General features: G+C 46.0%; 1 protein-coding gene across 1 annotated transcript in view; it reads left to right on the top strand.

Annotated features, from left to right (window-relative positions):
• Window positions 1–24,917, top strand: part of LOC311236418 (uncharacterized protein) — a 31,732-nt gene extending 6,815 nt beyond the window's left edge. The window contains exons 7-14 of the mRNA XM_084324096.1: window positions 189–332; window positions 3,477–3,542; window positions 12,551–12,609; window positions 18,374–18,564; window positions 22,810–23,210; window positions 23,361–23,460; window positions 23,727–23,919; window positions 24,049–24,917. Coding sequence (XP_084180222.1) covers window positions 189–332; window positions 3,477–3,542; window positions 12,551–12,609; window positions 18,374–18,564; window positions 22,810–23,210; window positions 23,361–23,460; window positions 23,727–23,919; window positions 24,049–24,188 — 1,294 coding nt within the window. The 3' untranslated portion in view covers window positions 24,189–24,917. The remainder of the gene's footprint in view (window positions 1–188; window positions 333–3,476; window positions 3,543–12,550; window positions 12,610–18,373; window positions 18,565–22,809; window positions 23,211–23,360; window positions 23,461–23,726; window positions 23,920–24,048) is intronic.
• Window positions 24,918–26,035: the final 1,118 nt, after the last annotated feature.

Raw genomic sequence — 26,035 nt, 5'->3', positions numbered from 1 at the left:
TTGCTGTTATGCTGTTAATGCTGTAAAGGACATCTGAATCTCCCCTCGGGGATAAATAAAGGTTTTCAATTCAATTCAATTCAATGTAGGCTGGTGTTGGCAAATATCTGCATTTAGAAAGCCAGATATACAAAAAAGTCAGTGATTATAATAAAATCGGGACATGTTTGTTTCATCTTTGTATACAGAGTATATGATGTCCTCATCAGTGGACCTCTTAACATCACCAAGCACAGGACCACACATGATGAGTATGTTATCAGATGGACTCCTGTTCAAGAGGACCTGGGAGACCATTTCCCCATTTGCTTTGTCGCTCAGTCAGTAACTGGGTGAGCATTATATTTATTTTCTTCCAAGAAAGATGCAGCATCCCCACATTTTAGTCAAGTCAAGTCAAGTCAAGAGTTTTAATTGTCACGGCATACAAGTATACAATGAAATGCGGGTGGTCTTGCCCGCAACGATGTGCAATACAGTGTTACAACATATAATAGAATCCAATAAAAAACAACATTGTGCAATAAACAGGTAACAGGTAACATGGTGTGACATCTCGGTATCTGTACATAGTTATTTACAGAGCATATAGGACATGCTAGGTAGCTTTGGTAGTGCAATACACTGTTCCTGTTATTCTAATTTAAAGTGGCCTTTCCTTTTGGCCATAAGTGTGCGGCATTGGTGTGTGCCCGCTCATGTTAAAGTGTTAAGTGGCTGCTAGTGTGTGAGCGTGCACAGCGTGCGTGTCGTGTGTGTGTTCATGTGTGCTTGTGTGTGGATAGTTCAGTGTTCTGTGGCACTCAATGTTCATTGTTCAGGGCTCTGATGGCCTGGGGGAAGAAGCTGAGCCTAAGCCGCTCTGTCCTAGTAGCTGGGGTTTAGAAGTGTGTGTGAGAGAGTCTAAACTGTGTGAGTCGTTGGCAAACTGATTCTCCAGCTTGGGGTTGTACTGTGACCTGGCAGTGATGATGACACAGTTGAACTTACGTTTGGTTTGGTGATATTCATCCCCAGGGCCGGACTGGGGAAATAATTCATACCGGGAGATATAGCGCGAAATATAGCCCCAGTCAAGCCACTTTTTAAGCGGGGGGTTCCCCACCAGGACATTTTTAGTTACAAAGACTTAATTTCCTGCATTCTGGTGAATTTTAGTGCATGTGAATCACAAACTAATGAGCCAACAATTGCTTAGTACAATGTACTGTTATGAAACTCAAATAAAACTGTTGTGGCACTAGCAATGCTACTCTCTCCACCTTCAAAAAGAAAAAAGCAAGAGCACAACATATTTTTCTATTTACTATTATAATACAGTTAACCCTCTCCACCTATTCAAATACCATATTCATACCATTGAGCAAGAGCACAATACCATATTCAGTTTACTGATGCACTACCCATCAATTGTTAAATAGCCCTTTACACAAACATTAAATAACAGACCTTTCATTACAATACTATAATAACAGTAGCCACTGCCAGAATAGTGACACATGTATCGCACAACGAAGACAGAAGATTGCATTGTCTCAATCATTTTAACTATAAAATGAGCTCAAAGTATGAGCTCACTGACTGAAATTTCCAACAAAAAGCATCAATTGTCAAATAATATTGATCACATTAACTAGATAGATGTTTTTGAGGAAATTAGAAAGGGAACAACAACTTAACCCTTGTGTCTGATCATATTCTTATTTTTTTGATAACTTGTAGCCAATATATGTGGCAAAGGTGTGTAATCTTTGAATTATCTTGGATTTTCATAAATTGTTTATTCAACTTCAGCCAGATCATAACCACCACATATTGTTTTTTGTAATGTCAGATTTAACAACTCCTTTCAGAAAAGTGGGAGTATTTCATTTTTAATCTGAAGTTGAATAAAATATTTATGGAAAAGAAAGTGGGAAATTATTTTAACATATAATCTTTTTATGGCGTTTTTCAATTTAGTCCCCCTTTAGTTTTCAGACACAAGGGTTAAATTATTTGTTTCTTGGCAGATTTAACATTGGGCTTTTGTTTTGACAGGGGAGATGATGCATTGCATGGTAACGTTAGCTAGCTAACATCCACATGTTTATTTTTATCACTGACTAACCTGCTGGTTCCTTGACCTTGGTGCAAGAAAACATTTGATAAATGTTGCCGGATTTAGCAGCATCTGCTGTAAGGGCCTTTCTTTTTCTTTGTTTTATCCCTCTCTCCTCCACCCTTTCTCTTTCTTCCACTGTCCATCTTGACATCAACGTTAATTGACTTTCGCTCTACTGTATCTCTCCCGAGTCCCTCACTACCTGGCTCACTGCCTGGCTGTTATTCTGCAGAAAGCCATCTGCCATTCCATTCGCCGCCTCCGCTGTCAATCAGTTGTATCGCCTGGTCCCGCCTCCACCAATCACAAGCGGCAGCACGGCTCCATTTGTGAGTGTGTGTGAGCCCCGAGAGGGAGAGAGTCAAGAGAGATAGTTCTCCAACTCTGTCGCAGACAGTGAAATCCTGGTTGTTCCCCACCCATCTAGGCTATCTAACTATCGCGCCGCCACAACTAGAAACAATGGCCTTGCAATTTTTTTTTTAAATAATGATAAATTTTTTATTTTTTTAAATATAATAATAATTTGTTTTGTATCTGTGCAGGCCAGGCCACCGGGAAAACTCCCGGTGCTCCCGATGGCCAGTCCGGGCCTGTTCATCCCCACCCTTTCCTTGAGCTCCTTGATGTTCTTCAGGACCCTGAGCTCCTCAGTATTTCCTCCAGACATTTAACACTAGCACAGCCGACAAGGGGTCACATGACTAAATGTATCCTCGTCACTTGGTCGAGCTCCAGCTCTGTCACTCAATGACTTTTCCTAAAAGTACCAGTTTTATCTGGCACGGTTTCTGAAATTTCAAAATGACTTCAGGAAAATGGAATTAGAACGTTATTTCAGCTATTTCTGCTGAGCGGCCACCTCCCTCCCTCCTTGACCCTCCCTCCCTCCCTTTCACTCTCTCCCTCCCTTTCTCTCTCTCCCTTTCTCTCCCCCTCCCTTTCTCTCCCTCCCTCCCTCTCTCTCCGTCCCTCTCCCTCCCTCCCTCTCTCTCTCCCTCTCTCTATACCTCCCTCTCCCTCCTTCTCACTTCATCTCCCTCCCTCCCTCCCTTCGTCTCTCCCTCCCTCCCTCCCTCATTGACCGTCCCTCCCTTCTCTCCCTCCCATCTCCATTCTAAAGGCTGTCGGGTCTTCTGACCCGTTCCCGGCGGGAATTAGTGTCATTTTCTCCATGGCTGTGCTAGTGTTAAGAAGCATTAATGTCAAATTGCAATAATGCCCCTTCTGCCAATCTGCAAATTTTTTTGTAAATGCAAATAAATAAATAGGCCTTAACAATATGATTGTAGGGAATAGCTGTTCTTATTCAATCATATAAAAAAAGTTAAAAACACAAGGTTTATAATAGATGTATTTTCTAATGACTCAGGAACGGCGTGCCCAGTCCATCTCCAGCCAGTCACCACCACAGCTACAATCCCACAGTTTCTGCACAGTAAGTTACCTTCTTCTTTCTTTCTACATTGTGTCTAGGAAAATGTTTCAAATCAAATCAAATCAAATGTATTTGTAAGGCCCGACAACACACGTTAATGTCCCCATGGGCCGGATACGTCTTCTTTAAACAAGTCAAGAAGAAACATCACAATAAATCAAGAACAAAACAAAAACACTATAAAGTCCAAAAAAAAATTATAAATAAAATAAATGAATGCAACACTCCCAGACATACCCCACGCGAAGGTAAGGAAAAACTCACTAAAAGCTAGCAATAGGAAAAAATGCACCACAGGCACCAAGTGTGCTGCTTGTGCCACTTAAGTCTAGCACTCAGGTGTTAATTTTCGGGGGGCTGGTGGCTGGGTCTAAACGTGAACAAAGGGAGGGTACTTAACTTAAGTGCTTCCCCAGGGAGGGGGTCAGTGGCTACTGCCCTCAGACCCCCAAGATAATTTGTATATGGGCAGTCTGACTTGGGGTACTGACCATATATTAGTGTTGCAATCAGGGCTTGATATTGGCACCTGCCCACCCGCCAGATGCGGGTAGAATTCCCCTGTGGCGTGTACCTCTGTCATTCTACCCGCCCCAGTGGCTAGTGGCTTAAAGGTCTGTCTGTCTGTGTGTATGTGTGTGTGTGTATGTGTGTGTGTTCATGTGTGTGTGTTTAGTGTCTTTTCCCCGTGGCCATGTGCGTTCTAAAAATAAAAATAAATCTCTGCCTTTGATTGGCTATAACACGTTCATTATGCAAAGACCAGCCCTGATCTGCCTCTGATTGGCTCTGATCATCACCCCTGATCAGGGACGTGCACAGGACTTTAGAGGGGCAGGTGCTCAAAGGCTGAAAAGGGCACTACACTTGCGTGTATATATTAACCGAGCGCACGTAGCGCGCAAGCACGATTTTTAAGGGCCCTTTTCAAGCGGGGGGCCCCCCTTTTTTTTTTTTTTTTTTATTGATCTTTTTCCCCCTCCATTTTCCTCAGATTTTTCTCCCATCCCAATGTTAGTCGTATGCCAATTCCCAATCCCCTTCCTGGTCGCTGCGCACTTACCCCCCACAGTCGGTCTGGGAGAGTGGAGGCTACCACGTGCTTCCTCCAACACACGTCCAGCCAATCACCGCTTCTTTTCACCTGGTAGCGCGGATTCTCATTGAGAGGGCGTAGCGTGTGGAAGGATCACACTATCCCACTCAGGTCCTATCCGCGCTTAGCAGGCGCCCCGACCGAACTGTAGGAGTCGCTGTTTACAACGACCCGGACCCACCCCTCCAGCTTCTCCCACCCTCTAATACTGCCAATTGTATTAGTGTGAACGGCCAGCCAAGCTGGTGACAACCCCCGGAGTTGTGAGCTGGATTCGAACAGGCGAATCGAGCCGCTCCGGGGTTTGGTGACGAACGCAATCTCCGTTACGCCACCTGACCGCCCGGGGGGGGGGGGGGGGGGGGGGGGGGGCTTTTTATGCTTTTTGGGGGGTTTTGGTGATCAAATATTGAATATTGAACTATAATAATCAGTGCAGGAGCTCACTTATCCTTGAAAGACACTTTTATCACTGACTTAAAATCAGTGTTGTGCTAGTTACTGAAAAATAGTAACTCAGTTACTTTACTAGTTACTTCATTTCAAAGTAACTTCGTTACTGTACTAGTTACTTACACCCAAAAGTAATGAGTTACTGTGAAAAGTAACTATTTAGTTATTTAAAAAAAAATAAAAAAAATTAATTGCTCAAGTCCCATGCCCCATATACTCAAAATCGGTTGATCAACTTGACAGTTTCCATTCACATCACCGAACTCTGCTAAGCAATGTGGTCTAGAGCGTTTCATTATATATTCCCTCCCCGCTGTATGTATATTTCTCTCCCACCCACCCACCCCCTCCTAATGTACAGTCCCCTCCCCATCATATGTATATACTCTGTCAGGATCTAGGGGTAACAGTACTGTATATTTGAATACCGCTTATGTCACAAATGTATCAGTACTAAATACCTATATGTCCCTATGCCATAAATGTCATGTATGTTGTGTATGTCATAAATGTCTATATGAATTGAAAATGGGGGACCCTGATGGAAACAAGACAAACGTCTTTCTCAGGTCTGCATCCCCTTAACAATTGTATGTATTGAGCCGTACTGTATTGTACCCATTCTGCAATCTGTTAAATAAAGTTTTCATTCATTCATTCATTCATCCATTCATTAATTCATTCATAACCATCTTGCAGCGTTGTTATCAAAGCATTGCAACGTTAGAATAGTTAGGATATCAATTGTGCATGAAAGGACTATATTTATATTGTTTGATTAGTATTATGAGATTCCCTGGCAGATTTCGTACAGTCAAAATCCGTTGATCTTGAGTTTCAGTGAACACATTGCACTCACCGTCACCAGTCTGCGGTGGTCGAGATGTAACGTTAGTCCAGTTGACTCCAGCAGCCCTTCAAACATGTTCTTTATCTCGTTTCCATGTTGTATATTAATTATCTCTCCAAGTAGTTGCTAAATGGTTTGTTAGTTCGTTATTATTACTGCGTTCTTATTATGTAGATTCATAGCGAGCGTCCTCTTGTTGTTTACTGTAGAGAGCGCCTATTTCTTTCAGAACGTCAGTGGCCAATCAGAAGTGCGAAACCAGAATGAGGCTACGGAAAGAAATAATAATAATAATAATACTTCGTTTTATATAGCGCCTTTCAGTCTACAGTAAACAAAACAAACGCAGGCGAAATAAGGACGCTCGCTATGAATCTACATAAAAAGAACGCAGTAACGAACTAACAAACCATTCAGTAACGTAAGTAGCGTTACTGAATTTCAAAAGTAATGCGTTAGAGTACTAGTTGCGGCAAAAAGTAACTTCGTTTCTGTAACGCGTTACTTTGTAACGCGTTAGTCCCAACACTGCTTAAAATACATATCCATAAATGTTCAGGGGGGAGGGAATAAGTGCTTACCCTACAGACCCCAAGAAGTGCTGTATATTCTGTATTGTTTAATATAAATGCATTTTTTATTCCAATCCCGATTTGTATTTGAGATTCCCAAATCCCATCGGACTTGACTTCTTCGTGTCCCTCAGTGAGTGTAATACCAGCATTCAACTGTATGCGCCACAGCGGTTTCTATCATCATCATCATCACCACCCACGCTATGCATAAAATATATAGGTCCGCGGAGAGGCATGCTGAGGAGGCCGTGCAAACGGCAATGGAATATGGGGCATCTCTCTCTCTTTACCTAATATTTTGATTCTATCCTGACATTTTTCAGTTGGAAGGGCAGTCTATGCATAACAGTAAAATAAAAAAAAATAAAATAAAAAAATAAGATTTTTTTTTTTTCAAAAAGGGCACTTTTTTGATGAGGCTCAAAAAGGCAGGTGCTCAGGCACCCCTTGGCCTCTATGTGTGCACGTGCCTGCCCCTGATGCTGAATGACGGATTAAACAAAAAAAAACAGGTGGTGAAACCTGAAACCTCTCTTCAAAGTTATTTTCACACTGAGTCGCGCCATCGTTCATTTATGGACCCGTTTTCTGCCAATCAAGCTGGCAGGCTCGTTGAACACAGCTGCCTACAACCTCCACAAGTCTCTGTAAGTAAGCTAGCTAATGGCTAATGCTACACTACTGGCAAGTATTTTCATATCTTAACCAGCGTTGCAACTTGCAAGACGCTTATAATGAAACGTTCCAACGGCGACATTGTTCATCAATTGATTCAACCTAGAACCTACGCGCGCTCTCCCCCCCCCCCCTCTCTCTCTCTCTCGCTCTCTCTCTCTCTCTCTCTCTCTCTCTCTCTCTCTCTCTCTCTCTCTCTCTCTCTCTCTCTCTCTCTCTCTCTCTCTCTCTGTCTCTGTCTCTCTCTCTGTCTCTCTCCCTCTCTCTCTGTCTCTCTCTCTGTCTCTCTATCTGTCTCTCTCTCTCTCTCTCTCTCTCTCTCTCTCTCTGATTGATTGATTGATTGATTGATTGATTGAAAACTGTATTAACAGATTGCAGAATGGGTACAATACAGTACGGCTCAATACATACAATTGTTAAGGGGATGCAGACCAGAGAAAGACTTTCGTCTTATTTACATCAGGGTCTCCCATTTTCAATTCATATAGACATTTATGACATACACAACATACATGACATTTATGGCATAGGGACATATAGGTATTTAGTACTGATACATTTGTGACATAAACGGTATTCAAATATACAGTACTGTTACCCCTAGATCCTGACAGAGTATATATGATGGGGAGGGGACTGTACATTAGGAGGGGGTGGGTGGGTGGGAGAGAAATATACATACGGCGGGGAGGGAATATATACATGCGGTGGGGAGGAGACTGTCTATTAGGAGGTGGTGGGGGTTTTGGGCATTTACGGTGGCCAGTTTCGAATTGCAGCCTCCCGTAGGTGCTCTTTAAGAGCGGTTTTGAATGTGGGTAGTGATTCACATTCCTTTACAGCTTTGGGTAGGGCGTTCCACATTGTTGTGGCATAATTGCGAAACGTGTTTAGTCCCTTGTTTGAGCCGAATCTGGGTTTTACATGATTTGTTGAGCTTCCTCTGGTGTAGTGGTTGTGGTATATTTTGACATGTACATGGGTACCCCGGTCGTATAGTGTATCTTGTAGACCAGGCCCATTGCAAGTTGCTGTACTCTGTCGTCTACTCTAAGCCATCCTAGGTTGTCAAAGTGGGCAGGGGTGAGGTGGGTTCTGGGGTTCAGGTCAAGTAGTAGTCTGACCAGTTTGTTTTGTGATGTTTGTAATTTTGTTTTAAGCGCCTTTGAAGTGCTTTGGTACCATGAGGTGCACGCATAGTCGTAGTACCCTTGAATGAGTGCTCCTGCCAGAGTCTTCAGGGTATTCTTGTTTACCAGAGAGGAGATCCGGTACAAGAATCTAGTTCGTTGGTTGAGTTTTTTTATTACATTGGATGCCATTTTGTCACAGGAAAGATTTGCCTCTAGGATGGAACCCAGGTAGGTAATTTCGTCTTTCCTTGTGACAATATTGTCACCCACTGTAACTGAGAAGCCGTCGGTCTTGCTGAGTTTGTTATTTGAACCAAAGAGAATGGACTCTGTTTTGCCCATGTGTAATGATAGTTTGTTATCAGCGAGCCATATGCAGATTTTGCCTAGTTCCGTGCTGAGGGTTTTTTCAACCTGCAACTTGTTCTTGTCAGAGACCAGCAGGGCTGAGTCGTCCGCAAACAGGAACAAGTTGCAGTCACAGGCTGACGACATGTCATTTGCATAAATTAGGAAGAGTAGCGGTCCTAGTATGCTTCCTTGTGGAACACCACAGCTCACTGTGAGGGGGGGGATAGAGTACCGTTTACCTCTACCATCTGTTCTCTCCCCTCCAGGTAGGATTGCATCCAGCTCACTGATAAGCTATCAAAACCAATTGCTTTTAGCTTGTCCATCAGAATGGAGTGATTGACAGTGTCGAAGGCCTTTTGTAGGTCCAGCATGACCATGCCGCAGTATTTGCCCGCGTCCACCTCTTGTTTGATGTGGTCGTTCAAATAGAGGAGGCATGTGTCAGTGGAGTGGGACGTTCTGAAGCCAGATTGGAATTCGTAGATTAGATTTTTTTCCGCCAGGTACTTTTCGACCTGTTCGTAGACTATTTTCTCCATGACTTTCGAGATGGAGGTAAGAATAGAAACAGGGCGATAGTTGCCTGGGTCTAATTTGCTGCCCTTTTTGTGCAGAGGGGTCACTCTCGCAATTTTGAAGTCCTTGGGGACGTGTCCCTGTTTTATAGAGAGGTTTATTATGTGTGTGATGACTGGGGTGATGGCGGCTGCTGCGTCTCTGAGGAATTTGGAGGGGATGTTGTCATGGCCAGTGGCCTTGTTAGGTTGGAGGGCGCTCAATTTTTTTAGTACCTCATCAGTTGTTACCATTTCAAGTTTGAAGTCATCTTTGTGGACCCCTAGGTTTTTGTAGTATTCTACTATGTGTTCTACCCCATAATGCCCTGAGTGGGAGGGTAGTTTGTTTACCAGTGTTGTGGCTATGTTTGTGAAGAAAATGTTTAAGTAATTGGCTACATCCAGCTTGTCTGTGATGAGCGTGTTGTCCGTCTTTATGTTTATGTTTGAGAATCTGGTTTTAAGTTTTTTACTGCAGCCTAGTTGATAATTTCCAAAGTTCGCAGGGTTTGTTTTTGTTTTCCTCAGTTTTGTCGTTGATGAAATTTCTTTTTGCGGTTCTGATCATGGTGTTTACGTCATTTCTTAGTCTGTTTCTTTGAATTTTTTGTTCAACCACGTGGGCTTGGAATTCACTGTTTGAGCTTTTGGAAAGCTTTGTCTGACTTTTATGAAGTTCAGAGCATTTTTTGTCTCTGGTTTTCATAGCGGCCAGTATTTCAGTGTGCATCCATGGCTCAGCGCGATTTTTAACCCTGGTGGTTCTTATGGGTGCCATGTTGTTGAGTATTGCTGTGAATTTGGTTTTGAATCCAAGCCATGTTTCTTCAACCTGTGTACCACTGAGTTCATCTGACCAGTCCAAGCTCCCCAGTTCTAGGTTAAAGGCCTCGCTAGAGTAAGTTTTGAGGTCTCTAGCTGTGACTGTTTTGTGACAGCCGGCCTTCTGTTTTAGCTTTTTGCGGGTACAGAAAATCATATAATGATCACTTAACCCGCATGCTATCACCCCTTTATTGGAGATCATGGACTTGTCAGAGGTCAAAATGAGGTCAATGGTGGTTTGTGTCGAATCACATACCCTTGTGGGTTGGGTGATTAGCTGGCTGAAACCGTGCAGATCAGAAAATCTACTGAAGGCCTTGAAGACGGGTGCTGCTTTACGCAGCATATCCGTGTTCCAGTCCCCAATAAGAATTTTTTCTACCCCCTCCACCCCAGCTAAACACCCATCAAGTGTGTCATAAAAGCCACTCTGTTCTGACGGTCTATATATTGTGCCTACTAGTACTGGTTTCGCCCTGTCTAATAAGATTTCAATCCAAACAGTTTCAATTTCATCATGGTTAAGGTCAGTACGGTTGATGTATTCGGTATCCTTGTGTATATACACGCAGACGCCACCTCCATACTGGTTTCTATCCCTCAAGACTATTGAGTAGTTTTCAATTTCAATCTCTGGATCTTGTACAGATGAGTCTAATTTTGTTTCTGTGAAACACAATATGTTAGCCTTACCGTTTAAAAACAACTGTTTGATTTCAGCCAGTTTAGGTCTCAGGCTATTTGTATTAATGTGGAATATATGAAGTCCATTTTTGCTGGTAATCTGATCGATGTTGTCACACTGGAGGTAACTCTGTTCATTTGTGTCCTGTCCTGTGGTGGGGGGAGGGGGGGCGTTGTTGTTGTTTGTGCCGTGCGTGGGGAGGGGGGGAGGGGGTGATCCTTTGTCCTTTGCTGGAGTTTGTATTCCTCTGTGTGAAAGCCCGCGATGTGGGGGGGGGGGGGCTGGTTGTTTACAGATGTGTCTGTTCGTACTCCATTGTGGGGGAGGGGGGGTGCCTTTTGTCCTGGCCCCGGCCCGGGTAGACTAGCTGGCATGGCGGGGCCAGCCAAGCTAACCGTCGGGTTCTTGGTGATCTTGATGTCCCGCGCCGCTCTCCCTCTAGCCTCTCGCCAAGTTTGCTGGGGCTTCGGTGAGGGTGTGTCGCCGCTTGCTGGTCGGCTGGTGCAACTGCTGGCTGAATCGTCAGTTGCGGCCGGCGCCGGTGTGAGGAGCGATGCCTCGCTGTTTCGTCCCTGCGACGTGCTGGGCGCCTCGGTTGTGAACCCCGGTTCCTTCCCTCTCGCTGTGGCCTCTCGTGGGTTCTTTTGCAGAGGTGGTAGAGGAGGAATGTTGCCGTTGATCATGTCGTTAGCCGCCGTCTGTGTGGGTAGCATTTGATCTGTTGTGCTGGCGAAGCTGGCTGCTGCTTCTTGGGTCAGCAGATTTAACTGTAGTCTCTGGTTCCGTGTCATTACGGGACCAGGGTTCTGATGTATGTCACCCGACATGAGCAGATATAATAAAAACATTGATCTCTTATTACACTTGCCTGTCGGGGGTAATTTCTTTCGTTCCGGATTTGCAGTAAGTACTGTGTGGATGGTCGTGGCTCCGAAGGCTGGATGTTTCCTCTCCATGCCCGTTAACAAGTAGAAGTCGCAATGGGACTGCTGATTTGCGTTATCGCTACCCTCCACTTCTGTCTGGAGTTGCTGCTTGAGTTGTGAATTCAGGTACAAATCCATAATCCACAGGAGGGAAAGTAGAAAATGCGCAAAATACTTTTTTGTTGTTGATCTGTTGCGTTGGTTACGGGAGCTGCGTAAAATGCGACCGTCCATGTTGAAGCCGGAAGCTGGTCCGAGTTGACTCTTGAGATATAATCACGGAAATAACGTAAAAGTTTTTCGCAAATAATATTTTCAACAGCTTTGACAGAGCCTGGTGTGAGCTGGTTATTGTAGTTTTGTGAAATGTCGATGTCCATCGAAAGCCCTGGGTCTCCTCTCTCTTAGGACTACAACGGTTTCATGACGCATTATTTCCTTGCGTCTAATTCATCCGATATCCGCCGGGATGCACAGAGATATTTATAAACTCATATTTCGCTAATAACACTTAAATACATTGGTAAACAAACGTAGTGCTGAAAATATAAATCTTTGATAGGGTTAGGGTCTTTACTCTTGGCTACATTTGAAAACTGTATTGATCTATTTATCAGACCCCGGACTGACCCAGGACTGTATTGATCTATTTATGACAAGATATTAATTCCGTCTGGCTTAAGGGGTTAAAGTAAGTTGATGAACTTATCTACGTGGTCCTCATTTCACACAGTCCAGCAATGAGAACCTTGTGGACTCAACCACTACATGATGAGGACTGTGTGGAGTACTCAACCACTAAATAATGAGCCCATTCCACACAATTGTGTGTGTGGTTGAGTCTGATGTGTAGTGATATTTGTATATTTTTTTCAGGTCTGACATCTATCAGTCCGAGATGAGATGTGTTTTGGTTGAGGTTGGGCGGAAAAACAGTAAGTGATATTGTTTAGATCTGGCAAGTTGTGTAAAAAATTATCATTGCATCCTAAAGCATTAAATGAGTGTGTAAGTTCTAGATAGCCAATGGTTTTGGGTCCTAATCACAAGAGAAGTGGAAGTTGATGGCAAAATCCCATTCAACCTCTTCCTGATTCACTAATGCTAACGACAGGTTATGTATATAACCTAGTTATATGAGTACTAGCTAAGCGTCCCGCTCTTAAGCCATACCGAGATATACCTCATCTCATGTACCTAGTGTACTCCATCAACGAATAAAAACCAATACACCCAGCACCTGCAAGGCCCCGCCCTACTGACGTACTATATAGTACTAGGCGTGGTCACCACTCACTCTTCCTCGGAAAATCGTTTCCAAAGAAAAGTTTCCCCAAGGGAACTCAGGGCACGCTAAGAGCGGGACGCTTAGCCAGTACTCATATAACTAGGTTATATACATAACCTAGTTATATACTCGTACTGGCATCGCGTCCCGCTCTTAAGCCATACTGAGATATGGGGTAGAGCGGACGCGAGGCCCGACAAATGCACCCCCTGAGGACCCGTAAGCCCACATCAGGGGGGGGAGAGTTCCTAATGAAGAGGAGACGGCAGTCAACTCCACCCGAGTGCGAACAAGAGGGAACTAGAACCTCTTGAACGCACAGCACAGGCGGAACCACGTGTGACACAACACATTGTGGCCCACACCCACACACGCCTGCTACCCCCCCAAAGGACGGGAAGCAGGAGAGGCCACAGACCTCAGAACCGCCTGGGAGACAGAACCCCCGGTCATGTCCATGAGGTAAAACCTTACGAAGGGACCCGGTGAGGACCATGAAGCCGCAGCACAGATGTCCTCCACCGAGGCCCCACCCCGGAGAGCGGCAGAGGCCGCCACCCCACGAGTGGAGTGCGCCCTGACGCCCCCAGGGGGAGCCAGCCCGGCCAACGTGTAGCAAAGGGCAATGCCCTCGCACAACCAATGGGACAGGCGCTGTTTCGACAGTGCCTTACCAGCACGAGAGCCACCGTAACAGACAAGAGCTGATCGGTAGCCCTGAGGCCCTGAGTACGGCTGAGGTAAACCCCCAAAGCTCGGACCGGACATGACAGGTGAAGGCCCGCCTCCAACTCACTAGCGTGAGGAGGCGGATGAAACGCCTGAACCATAATATCCCTGGAGCGGAAAGCACACTTTTCGGAACGACAGGCACTCTGGCCGTACCGAGAGAGCACAAAGCACACCCACGCGTTTAGCGGAGGTGATGGCCAGCAAGAACGCAGTCTTGAACCACAGCCGTTCCAACAGCGCTTGCTCAAGAGGCTCAAACGGGGCCAATGACAACCGACCGAGGACCAATTGAAAATCCCAGCTCGGAGCCAAAGAGCGTTTCATCGGCTTAAGGCGTCGAACGCCAAGCAGGAAACGCTTCACAAGAGGGTGGCCTTACACCACTCTTGGAAAATACGCCACCTACCTGCGTAACCCGCGATAGTGGAGGGAGCATGTGCGTTCCGGATGGTACCAACCACAGAAGGATCCATCCTCTCCAGACTCACCCTCTCACCAGCCAACCCACCAGCAGCTGGCCCAGCACAGGGAACTAACACAGAGACCCGTGCGCTTGAGAGAGGGCCCGCGATGACCAAGGAACAGGCCATGACGGGATACCAAGAGCTGGATCAGGACCGGGAACCACACAGCTGCGCCCCGGTCCGGCGCAATCAGGATCAAGGACCTGCGCTCCTCAACGTACCCGCGCCAACAACTGACCTAACAGATGTATGGGGGAAAGAATCCCAGGCGGCACGGCATCGGTCCCAGACCTGCCTGACTATGTCCGGACGTAATCCCCACCCGTCAGGGTGAGGACCGCCCGCGACATTACACCTGTACCCACATTCACCCTGCCGGGGATGTGGAGAGCCCTCAGGCCGCGCAGATGGAGAACGCCCATAGCCAGCGCCAGCCGCCCGCCGCCCGGTGCAGATGGGGGGAGCGTACTCCTCCCTGTCTGTCGATATACAACACTGACGTCGTATTGTCCGTCCTGATCAACACCGTTTGAGGACCAGAAGGACCGCTTTCAATACCAACACATTGAACGTAGCGCAGACGGGGCAGCATGGCTTGCCAGCTGCCCCCTACTGCGTTGGCCCGACGCGTCTCCAGCGAGGGAGGCGTAGGTGAAAAACGTGACGTGTGACAGCCTACTGCCCATGGGGACCCCCCTGGTGAGGACCCCAGGCCCTCCCCAGGGGCGAGGTCCCCCAGTACTGACACGGGAACCTTAACCGCTTCCACTTGCCTCTCACCGGGTCTATTTCCATACTGGAAAACCCACCTCCGTAACCCCCTCCTGGGGTGAAGAGGAGGCCAAGAGGGACCACGGAATGAGCAGATGCCATCATACCGAGCAGGCGTATCACGGACAGCGCCGTAACCGTCCTAGGACGGAACCTCCCGAGCATGTCGACAACACGCTCTGAGAGGGATGCCCATAGCACTCCACCCGTTGACTGGGAAGAGGAGTACTCCACTTCCAGTCTACAGCAAACCCCAGGCTGGTAGGAACCTGCCTGGTACGAGACCTGACGATCCACCTTGACCGCCAAGGACCAGAATGTCGTCAGGGCAGAATACACTTCGTAACCCCTGACGACGCAGAGGCCCCAGTGCGGCCTCCACGCACTTGGTGAAGATGCAGGGAGCCAGAGAAAAGCCGAACGGCAGCCTCTGGTACTCATACGCTAACCCTGCAAAGGAAGCGTAGGTAAGGACGGAAGATCGGGGATGCGAATACGCATCCTACAGGTCTATGGAGGAGAACCAGACCCCCACCTGACAGTGTTCAACAGGTAGGAGACGATCCAAAAAATGCTGAACCTTCCCATGGGACAGGTCCAGCATGGGTCTGACACCCCCCCTCCCGATTTCTCAGGCACCAGAGAACACCGGGAGGAAAACGCCACGACGATGGCTTGCTTCGTCCACAGAGATTGGATCTCGTTGACCAGAGCTGTCACTGCTGGTGACCCTGACAATAGGGTCTGTACCAAACCCGAAAACGGGTGGGGTTGTGTAACAAGTCCCCGCCTCAGCGTTCTCTCCATCCACCTCGACATATGGTACTGCTGTGGCCATATGTGATGACACTCCCAACGCACCCGCCGCTATGTGGCGCAGGTCCGCTAGGAACTGTAGATAGATGGCCCGGTCCCACCCGCTGTGCGTAGCCAACCCTGGACCCGTGCGAGCAGAGCGTTACGTGTCGGGACATCTGACCCTGACACTACCCACGAGGCAATCGCACCCAAGGGGGGACCCCGACAGAAAGGGCCGGTTTGATACGGGGGAAGCTGACATCAGTCTAGGTGACAAAAGCACCCCCACTGAACACCCCTCCAGAACATGCTGAGGAGTTGTTCTGCAGCCGGACATGCAAGGTGTGAGGCCCCCATGAGTTCCTACACACCGTAGCCCTGCAGTGATATTACTACCACCCAAATCATGCGCGCCTGCGAGACCACTGCCAATCTTTCAGGAGTGGGAGGCACCAACATGATACCTGGCCTGGCGAAGGCGAGGTCGGGGAAGCCCGCACTGTGTGCCTCAAAAAGGTTTCGAGCCCCCCTGCTGACAACACTTATAGTTGACAGACGTAACACCAAGCTCAACCAAACACAGCTTATGGTGTGGGAGCCGCTTGACAGCACAACATTCTCACGGACAGACCCAGGCTCAGCCATCAACTCGGTGTCAGCCCCTGTCCCCATGAGAAGCGAAAAGTGGGGCCGCACGCGCTTCAACGAAGGCACGCGGCCCGCAGCCAAAGGAAACAATCAGAGCCCCTTTTCCGCTGGTGTTGGGGGAGGGAGTGATCGGAGAGCGGGCTGCTCGCGGCAGGACGGCGACGGCTTGTATATTCCAAGCCGAGCTCATCCAACATGGCCGATCCCTCGGCCGCCAAGGCTGTCGGCCTTGTCGACACCTGTCGATTCAACGGCCAGGATACCTCTGGCGGGGGAAAACATGGCCGCCTATCGAGGGCCTCGTCATCGCCGCTGACGAGGCCGTGCTCTCTCTTCTTCTGGCTGCGCGGTGTGAGGCGGTGTGGGGCCTAGGACAAATACCGCCCGCGCTCCAGCGGAAGACAAAGATCCTCTGCGGAGAGGGGAGCCCTGAGCGGTTATAGCTTGCGGCTAGGTCAAAGCTAATAACGTCAACAACCTCGCGCGATGTGTCGACGTCGGCTGGCCCTCAAGGCCCCGCCACCATTTCTTGATAGAAAAAACAGCAATTCGAACACAGTTACTAATCGCTGCCAATTCCATACCGTGGCGGTACAGGCTTTAGCAGCCCACCAGCCACTCGCCGGGCTGACCCACCTCATGGCGTCGGCCGGGCTGGGCACTGTTTCAACATGTCAAAAGCAAAGGACTGATGCTAACACGGAGCACCAGTGGTGGTTGCAACCAGCAACCTCCACTGTGGTGTGCACCATGAAGGGGTTAATGAATAAATGAACTAACACCACGAATATACTGTAGAATGGGCAAGCCCATGCACACAATGTTAAGGGGATGCGGACCAGAGAGAACCAGTCCCGCATTCATTCATAATATTCACAACAGCACACCAGCCCTAGACCTCAGCCCATTTACCCATGAAAGGTAAACAAAGCCCCCCCCGCAATACTCCCCCAGTAGACACCGATTGACCGTCAGCATGAATGGTTGAGAGGAGGGAAGACTGTAGTATAGACAGACATTCCCGTAGCAGGGAGACAGAACAGAAACAGTATCCCAATATAGCATAGCGTTAGCCACGCGCTCCAGGATAACGGGGAAAACAACAACGTTTACCCAGATATCCCGCCGCTTGCGCCAATACACAACTCGGTTGTCTCTCGGGACAACTCGAGCACATCACAAACGCCAGCATTGTCATGCCTAGTGACATCCCACAGCGGGGAACAGTAGAACAGTGACCCAGCATTTATAGCATTTAGTATTAGCAGCGCGCTCCAGGACAGCCTGGGAAACGTCCACCTCAGAGGGACGTTTACCCAAACATCCTGCCCCTGGCGCAGATATACAACTCACAACAAGCAGCATTTACTAACACCAGCGATAATGCCTAGTGGCGCAAGTCCTACCTTGTGCGAGGTAGCTCGATAGCTACACCTCACACGCTGTCCCTCTGTCTGCTGTCAACAAGACAAGGAGACTACAGAACTCGACGCTGAGATGCATCGAAATGCATCCCGCTGCAGAGTCGCAGAACCCATACGAGCGCCGCCAGAACATGCCGCGAAGATTTCAGGGGTAGGCAAATCTTTGGTAAGCACTCAACCTAATTTCTCTAAACTTTTTATATCAACTAGTTGCATAGGGTGCACGCATCCGCTATGATGGAAACGAAAATAGAGGAGGAGTGAGTGGTGACCACGCCTAGTACTATATAGTACGTCAGTAGGGCGGGGCCTGGCAGGTGCTGGGTGTATTGGTTTTTATTCATTGATGGAGTACACTAGGTACATGAGATGAGGTATATCTCGGTATGGCTTAAGAGCGGGACGCGATGCCAGTACGAGTATATAACAGTATCTATAGCCTGGGCTGCACGTGACAGCAAAACATGAGTTTTACAAGGCTTTTGAGGCTGTAATATGGTTGTTTACATTATTAATTGAAAAAGAAACAGATAGATACAGAATAGATGCCACAATGTGATATTTGTTATTCCAGTTGAAGCACATGTGATTTGCAAGGAGAACACCATGACAGTAGAGGTGACCAAAGTGTCATTCCGAGGACTTGATGAAGATCACCTGCGTCTCAGTGACCCCAGCAACACAGTCTGCAGCCTCCAGACCCACTCCAACAGCACTCATATCATCGCTGTCTTCCCCCTCAATGCTTGTGGCACTCAGATCGAGGTACTGTTATTCACTCTTTCTATTAGGCTTCTTGTTTCATGATTTACAAGCGTTCCTTAGTTTAGTTTCGTTTATTTGGTTTATGAAAAGGACAGTGTGCATGTACAGTGTGCATATATAGTCCTAGACCATTAAGGGATGCTCGATATTGGCTTTTTTACCGATACCGATATACCGATATTGTCCAAATCTTAATTTCCGATACCGATATCAACCGATATCAACCGATACCGATATATGCAGGGTTTCCCCCCCCAAAAAACTGAATAATTTCAGGTAATTAACATTACTTATTACATGGCGTTTTAACATTCGCCGAAATGCTTGATTGTGATTGGTCAATAGCGCTCGTCAGAGGTCCGTTATTACTCGATAACGGACCTCTGCCGAGCAATAATGACCGCTGTGCGCAGCTGGACCAATCAAGCCCACTGACATCAGTGCAATCAGACACACCTGCTGGCTGCTGGCGAAGCTGCCGGCGATGACAGCGGGAGCGACAGAACAGAACTGCGTCTGCATTTGATCTCGTCTTGTCGATGGTGTAAAAAATTAGGTATATTGTAAGTTAGCCATGTAATAAGCGGGATAATGTATAGCCTATACTCGGTCATTGTCGCAAAATAATTGACCTTCACTGACGTTTAAAACACCTTGGCGAGGCGCCTCGGTATTTTAAACTCCGTGTCGGTCAATTATTTTGCGACAATGACCTCGTAGCTATATCTCTTGTTGTGTAATTAACACAACATTATGCATACTTTGACAATAAATAAAATAATAATTTGTTCTTACTTGCTTGCCTGGGTAAATAAAGGTTAAATAAATGTAAAAAATAATAATAATAATAATAATAATAATAAATAAAACAATTTGAAAACCGATACCGATATTTTCCGATATCACATTTGTATGCCAATATCGGTAGGCCGATAATATCGGACATCCCTGAATTAACACATACACACAAAAAACACATACAGTACAAAACAGTGATATACAGTAAGAGTACAAAGAATACAAAAAACAAGAATACAGTCATAAAAAGCCCCATCCCCCCACCCTCCACTCCTCCCTTCCACCTTACAATAAAAAGCACAATATTATAATATCTAATGTATTACAGGAAACAATAGAAGCACCCTACATAATAGGCCAAATTTAAGAACTCATTACATAAGAAAGGTGCTGAATGCTGAATCCTGAAAGTGTGGCTGTCAGCATTCATCCCAACAACAAGGTAGATGATGTTCTCCCACCGTTCAGAAAGATTGTTTACTACGCTCTCCCTTGTTGGGCAACAACACCCAGTCACCAACTTCAACAGATGTCAGCATGCCTCCTCAACTGCTTGACCACAGTGACTTGTGCTTTATTACCATAGTTTCCTCCAGATCCTTCCACAAGAGCTGGACATACTTATCATAGTTCACATAGTCGTCGATGTTTAACCCCTTGAGCATGAGATTTATTTCACGTCATAAATAGATTAATACAGTCTGTATTATTTAATGTAGCGTTTTTCTTTCAAATGTAGCCAAGAGTAAAGACCCTAACCCTATCAAAACAGCAGTCAAAGTGTATACTGTATCAAGTTCAAGTTTCAAGTTTGTTTATTAGTTGTCACAATAAAATACATGTACTTAACGGTGAAATGCTTGGTTCTGTATGAGCCCCTGAGAGTGTGCTTCATACAGTAAAACAAGTAAGTAAAAAAAGTAAGTAAAAAAGTAAGTAAAAAAGGAATATACAATATACAATACAATATACAATCTAAAGTACAGCCTAATTACAATCTAGGTACAGTGAGTAAAAATGTGTAAACAGTGAGGTACAAATGCAGACAGTGAGGTACAAAACTTTAAGGTAAGGTGCAAATGCAAATGAGGTATGAATTAATTTAATCTAATAAATAGATTGTGTAAAAATAAAATTGTCTAAAGTGAGTGTTAATAAGGTGAGTGTTTGTTTAAAAGTGAGTGTGTGCATGTGGATGTGTGCGCAATGAGTGTAGATGATGGGTTGTTACATAGAGTCATTGAGCATCCTGATGGCCTGGAGGCGTCTATGCCAAATACAACGCTGTTCGGTTTCCGGGTTCCTCTGATTGGCCACTAAGCCCACGTGACCACGCGCTAGCACGCCCCCCCCTTATCGCCCACTCTTGCGCTGTGAAGCAGAAGAGCCAGCGGGGGCAAGGCGGTGGTTTCTCCCCGGCTCCGTGCGCCGCTGACTCGGTCCAGCTCCAGCAGCAGCGGCCGTCTTCTCTCCGAGGCGGCTCGTTCTTATTAATCCCCCATTGTTCCGGTCGACATGGTCGCACAAACACCCGTTGGAGGAGTAGTGGGGGAGAAGGAGAGGAATATTTTTAAATAGCAAGAATTATCGACTGGCAACTCTGTGCTCGTCAGACAGTTAATGTCATGTATGTTGTGTATGTCATAAATGTCGATATGAATTGAAAATGGGGGACCCTGATGTAAACAAGACAAACGTCTTTCTCTGGTCTGCAATCTGTTAAATAAAGTTTTCATTCATTCATTCATTTCTCCCCCACTACTCCTCCAACGGGTGTTTGTGCGACCATGTCGACCTGAACAATGGGGGATTAATAAGAACGAGCCGCCTCGGAGAGAAGACGGCCGCTGCTGCTGGAGCTGGACCGAGTCAGCGGCGCACGGAGCCGGGGAGAAACCACCGCCTCGCCCCCGCTGGCTCTTCCGCTTCACAGCGCGAGAGTGGGCGATAAGGGGGGCGTGCTAGCGCGCGGTCACGTGGGCTTAGTGGGCAATCAGAGGAACCCGGAAACCGAACGGCGTTGTATTTGGCATAGACGCGGCCTGGAGATAGAAGTTCCTTCTGAGTCTCTCTGTACTTGCCATGAGACTCCGGTAGCGCTTGCCTGACCGCAGCAGTTCAATGAGGCAGTTGTTTGGGTGACTAGAGTCTTTTGTTATTCTCTTAGCCTTGGCCCTGCAACGCTTGTTAAAAATGTCCTGGGCCCTCATTTATCAATAATGCATAGAAAGTGTTCTATTTTCGTTCCCATACGCACAGAATTTGTAACACTCCTTCCTGTAATAGTCATGGCAAAATCTTCTAACTCAACAAACAAGCCATCCACCCATAGCCCTCACCTCAACTTTGCCGCCAACAAGTTTCTGCATGAAACAGATCGTCGTAAGGGGAAAGCTTCTGTGTGTTCTGCATTACAACTTCAGTCTCCATCCTCATTTCTTCGCACACACTCTTATAAATGGACTCTAAATCATCATCTCCCCCCCCCGTATGTGCGGTAATGTGCTAGTGCTGACCCAGCTGCAAGAGAGAAAACACAAACTTGTTTTCAATCTGATAAATTAACCAATATTGTCACCTTGTGGTGAATGTGCAATAAACTTCTGGAATGCGGCGAATCCCTCACTCGATGACGATTCCAGAAGCACGATCACGGCACAATTCTAACCAACTTTTATTTGTGTTGTGCTTTTACATTTTTTTTTTTTTTTATTAACGACAGACACTTGCTTCTTGGTCTTTGGTGATTTATTCTGGATAATAGACAAACGTGGATTGGATAATTATTGTGTAATGATTATAATAACATCCAGTATTCCTCTTGTAATGATACCACTAACGTAAACACTGGTGTAGTAGCTCACAAGGAAACGCCGACCAGCCAATGAGAATCCTTAGAACAAAGTAAACACTATTCTATTGGTTATTAGTTACCTTGGCAAGTGGAATCACAATCAACTCCGTTACACCCAGAATACTGTTTTTGAACTCACAAGAAAAACAATGAAAGTGATGGGTTTTTTTTGTCGGGGAGCCTGTTCTTCGATGGCTTTATATGAAAAGAAAGTTTGAGAAAAAGCGGAGCCTTGTCTTGGAACACTGCAGTCACCCCTAGAGGTGGACATAGAGGCTCTGCTCAGTGACTCAGAGCGAGACTGCACAAATTAATTCAGTGGGGGGGGTGGTACCTGGTAGGATCATAGCGTTCAGATAGGTCTTTGTGGTTTCAACTTAGTCAGGGCTGCCTGTGATAATGCCTATGCCTGAGATGTATTCAATTGGTTAAATTGGGCCCCCCATATCACCTCAAATCTAAAGTCTATGGGCCATTAGAAGAACCTGCTGGCCCAGGGCCTGGGACAACATGGCAGCTACGATTAGCGTTGCTCTGTTCAGCAGCAGTGTCACCATAAGCACTGCTTACGTGATTAACTTCTTTCATTGCAGGAGGATGACGATAGCCTTCACTTCAGGAATGAAATCACCAGCATTGACAACATCACTGACATCATCACCAGGAGACACCATGTGGAAGTGAAGTTCTGCTGCCAGTACAGCAAGCGGGAAAATGTGTCCTTGGGCTTCTCCGTGCACAGGAGCAATGTTACGGTCAAGGAGAAAGGCTTTGGTACATTCACCTACCAGTTTGAGTTCTTCCGCGACAACCATTTTAACCAAATAATTGATCCCAGTTACTACCCATTGGAGTTTGATGTGGGGGAAAAGATTTACATGGAGATAGATGCCACGTCTACAGTCAACGAAACCGAGCTGTTTGTGGAGTCCTGCAGTGCTGCACCATATGATACTTCCAACTACTCGCCAGTCTACCCCATCATAGAAAATGGGTAAATACAGATACAGTAACTGATGGACTACTGTTTTGTTTATGAAAGTCAGTGTCATGTTGTTAGGTTAGAATGTCCCTAATAGACTCGTTATTTCGGCTAACAGCTTTCTTTCAACATCCAATCTGAATTTTGTATTCCTTTTACCAGGTGTATCATGGACGAGACGGTTAACGTCTATTCCTCCAGCCACAAGAAATATTTCAGGTTCGGAATGGAGGCCTTCAAATTCATTGGATTGTATGACCAGGTAAATACATTTTCTGTAGATATGATGGAGCAAATTACTACATAGAAATTGTAATTTTAGTTAAAATCTATCCATCATGCTACCAAATAGCCTATATGCTGTGATATCTATGATTGCTCAATCTAATGATTTCAGCTTGAAGTTTTTCTTTGTGTGCTCTGCCCTCAACTCTGCTTTTATAAAATGTAAATCTATCTTTGAAATAAAATTCAGAGAGTCCTTCTGCATTTACTGTGAGTCTGATGGTTTACCGACGCCCACTAAAGGTTTACATCAGCTGTACGGTCATGGTGTGTGAAGCTGGGGAGCCCAACTCCAGGTGCTCTCAGGGATGCACCAGCTCTCCTTCTTCTAATGGTCGGCAGCATCATCGTGGCAAGAGAGAGGCCGCCATCCAGACTACAAGCCACTTCATTTCCCAGGGTCCCCTGCGCCTGAGAAAGACGTCTGCAACCACAGGTAATTGTAAATCTTGTCTTATGGACACCAGGAATTAGAAACAAGAATAAAATGGGTGTTTACTAGCTTTGCTTGGCTCTCAAGACCTTTGACGATGCTGAGCTGAACTTGTGTTTTTCTTTCCTCTAGTGACCAATTTGAACATGAACCTGGTATTCATGGCTGGATGTCTTCTAGCTGCTGTTGGCATGATATGTGCAGTGGTCATCTACAAAACCAAGATGTCAAGTGTCAAATATCAACCTTTGCCATCAGTTGAAAATAAATAGTATGGTTTACGTTTGAGGAATCATTTGATGGGAAACATTCTCAGACACTATTGTCAGATTTGATTAACAATCAGTTTGTGTTTCTTGACATGATACATTTTAGAGGTATGACTACACAAGACTAAACCATGTATAATTTTAGCAAGCAATGACATTTTGTATGGTTGGAAGGAGTTTAGTAAATTAGTTCAGTAAATTACTTGTAATCAATGATATGTTTAAATCTATAATCAGTCGTTTCAACCTGTATCTTTTGCAACAATGACAATCAATGATGCTTCATTATTACCTATGTAAACCTGTGTAGATGGAAATGTGGGTGTTTCTTTGTCTTTAAAACAGTTGTGCTAATCATATTATACATATTATACATATATATGTGCCCATATATGTCTTTTATTTGTGCCAAGGTGGTTGGCTGATGTTGGCGCTCTCACATAGGTTTAGTGAGGGAGGGGGGCGGGTAGGCAGTGGAAACCATCTCAGGTTTTACATCTGAAAGAGAGAGGAAATAAGTTGTGTATTCCTTTACCTTAAACAATTATCTCTATTTTGATTCATACTGGGAGTATATCCGAAGCCATTTTAGTTACAAGTGCCTTGTGTACTCTCTTTCTGTGCCTGGGGTGAATGTATTTGGGAGTGTGTGATCGCTGGCAGACTTGGCCCAGTGACATTGTGTCTGCCAATCAAGGATTTCTGTTTAATAAAATATTTTCTTGCTATGTTTATTGGACAATGTTATCTATAATGTAATTATTCTTATTATGCTCATTGGTTGATATGTTATGCTATTCTCACTTCATGGCTGAATCCTGGGCTCAAATAGTCACCTAAACTTCTCTATGGGTTAACTACCTTACAATTTACAGGTATGAACTGAATGAAGCCATCTATTTAGCCACAATCAATGAAATAAACATTATGTAGCTTGTGTTAACTTACTTCCACTTTCAATCTCTCACCAACACACACACACACACACACACACACACACACACACACACACACACACACACACACACACACACACACACACACACACACACACACACACACACACACACACACACACACACACACACACACACACACACACACACACACACACACACACACACACACACACACACACACACACAAATGACCACAGTTGAAATAAACCACTGACATATTATGCCTCATTTACCATGCATAAATTGATTGGTAAATAAAGAGATGATAATCCACTCCCCTTAGTAATTTATCTTGAGCAAGACTGGCATGATTTGATTCTAGGCCAACAAGGGTACAGAGGAGGGGTCTGAACCACCTGAGAGGAGAGGAGGGGTCTGAACCACTACACTATCTGAGTCTGAGCAGGAGAGGAGAGGAGGGGTCTGAACCACCTGAGAGGAGAGGAGGGGTCTGAACCACTACACTATCTGAGCAGGAGAGGAGGGGGTCTGAACCACTACACTATCTGAGTCTGAGAGGAGAGGAGGGGTCTGAACCACTACACTATCTGAGTCTGAGAGGAGAGGAGGGGTCTGAACCATTACACTATCTGAGAGGAGAGGAGGGGTCTGAACCACTACACTATCTGAGCAGGAGAGGAGAGGAGGGGTCTGAACCACTACACTATCTGAGTCTGAGAGGAGAGGAGGGGTCTGAACCACTACACTATCTGAGTCTGAGAGGAGAGGAGGGGTCTGAACCACTACACTATCTGAGTCTGAGAGGAGAGGAGGGGTCTGAACCACCACACTATCTGAGTCTGAGAGGAGAGGAGGGGTCTGAACCATTACACTATCTGAGTCTGAGAGGAGAGGAGGGGTCTGAACCACTACACTATCTGAGTCTGAGAG

The sequence above is a fragment of the Notolepis coatsorum genome (assembly GCF_963971535.1).
Source record: "Notolepis coatsorum genome assembly, chromosome: 11".
In the NCBI taxonomy this organism is placed as follows: Eukaryota; Metazoa; Chordata; class Actinopteri; order Aulopiformes; family Paralepididae; genus Notolepis; species Notolepis coatsorum.
Note: the sequence above shows the minus strand (reverse complement) of the source record. Positions and strands in the feature narration are given on the sequence as shown.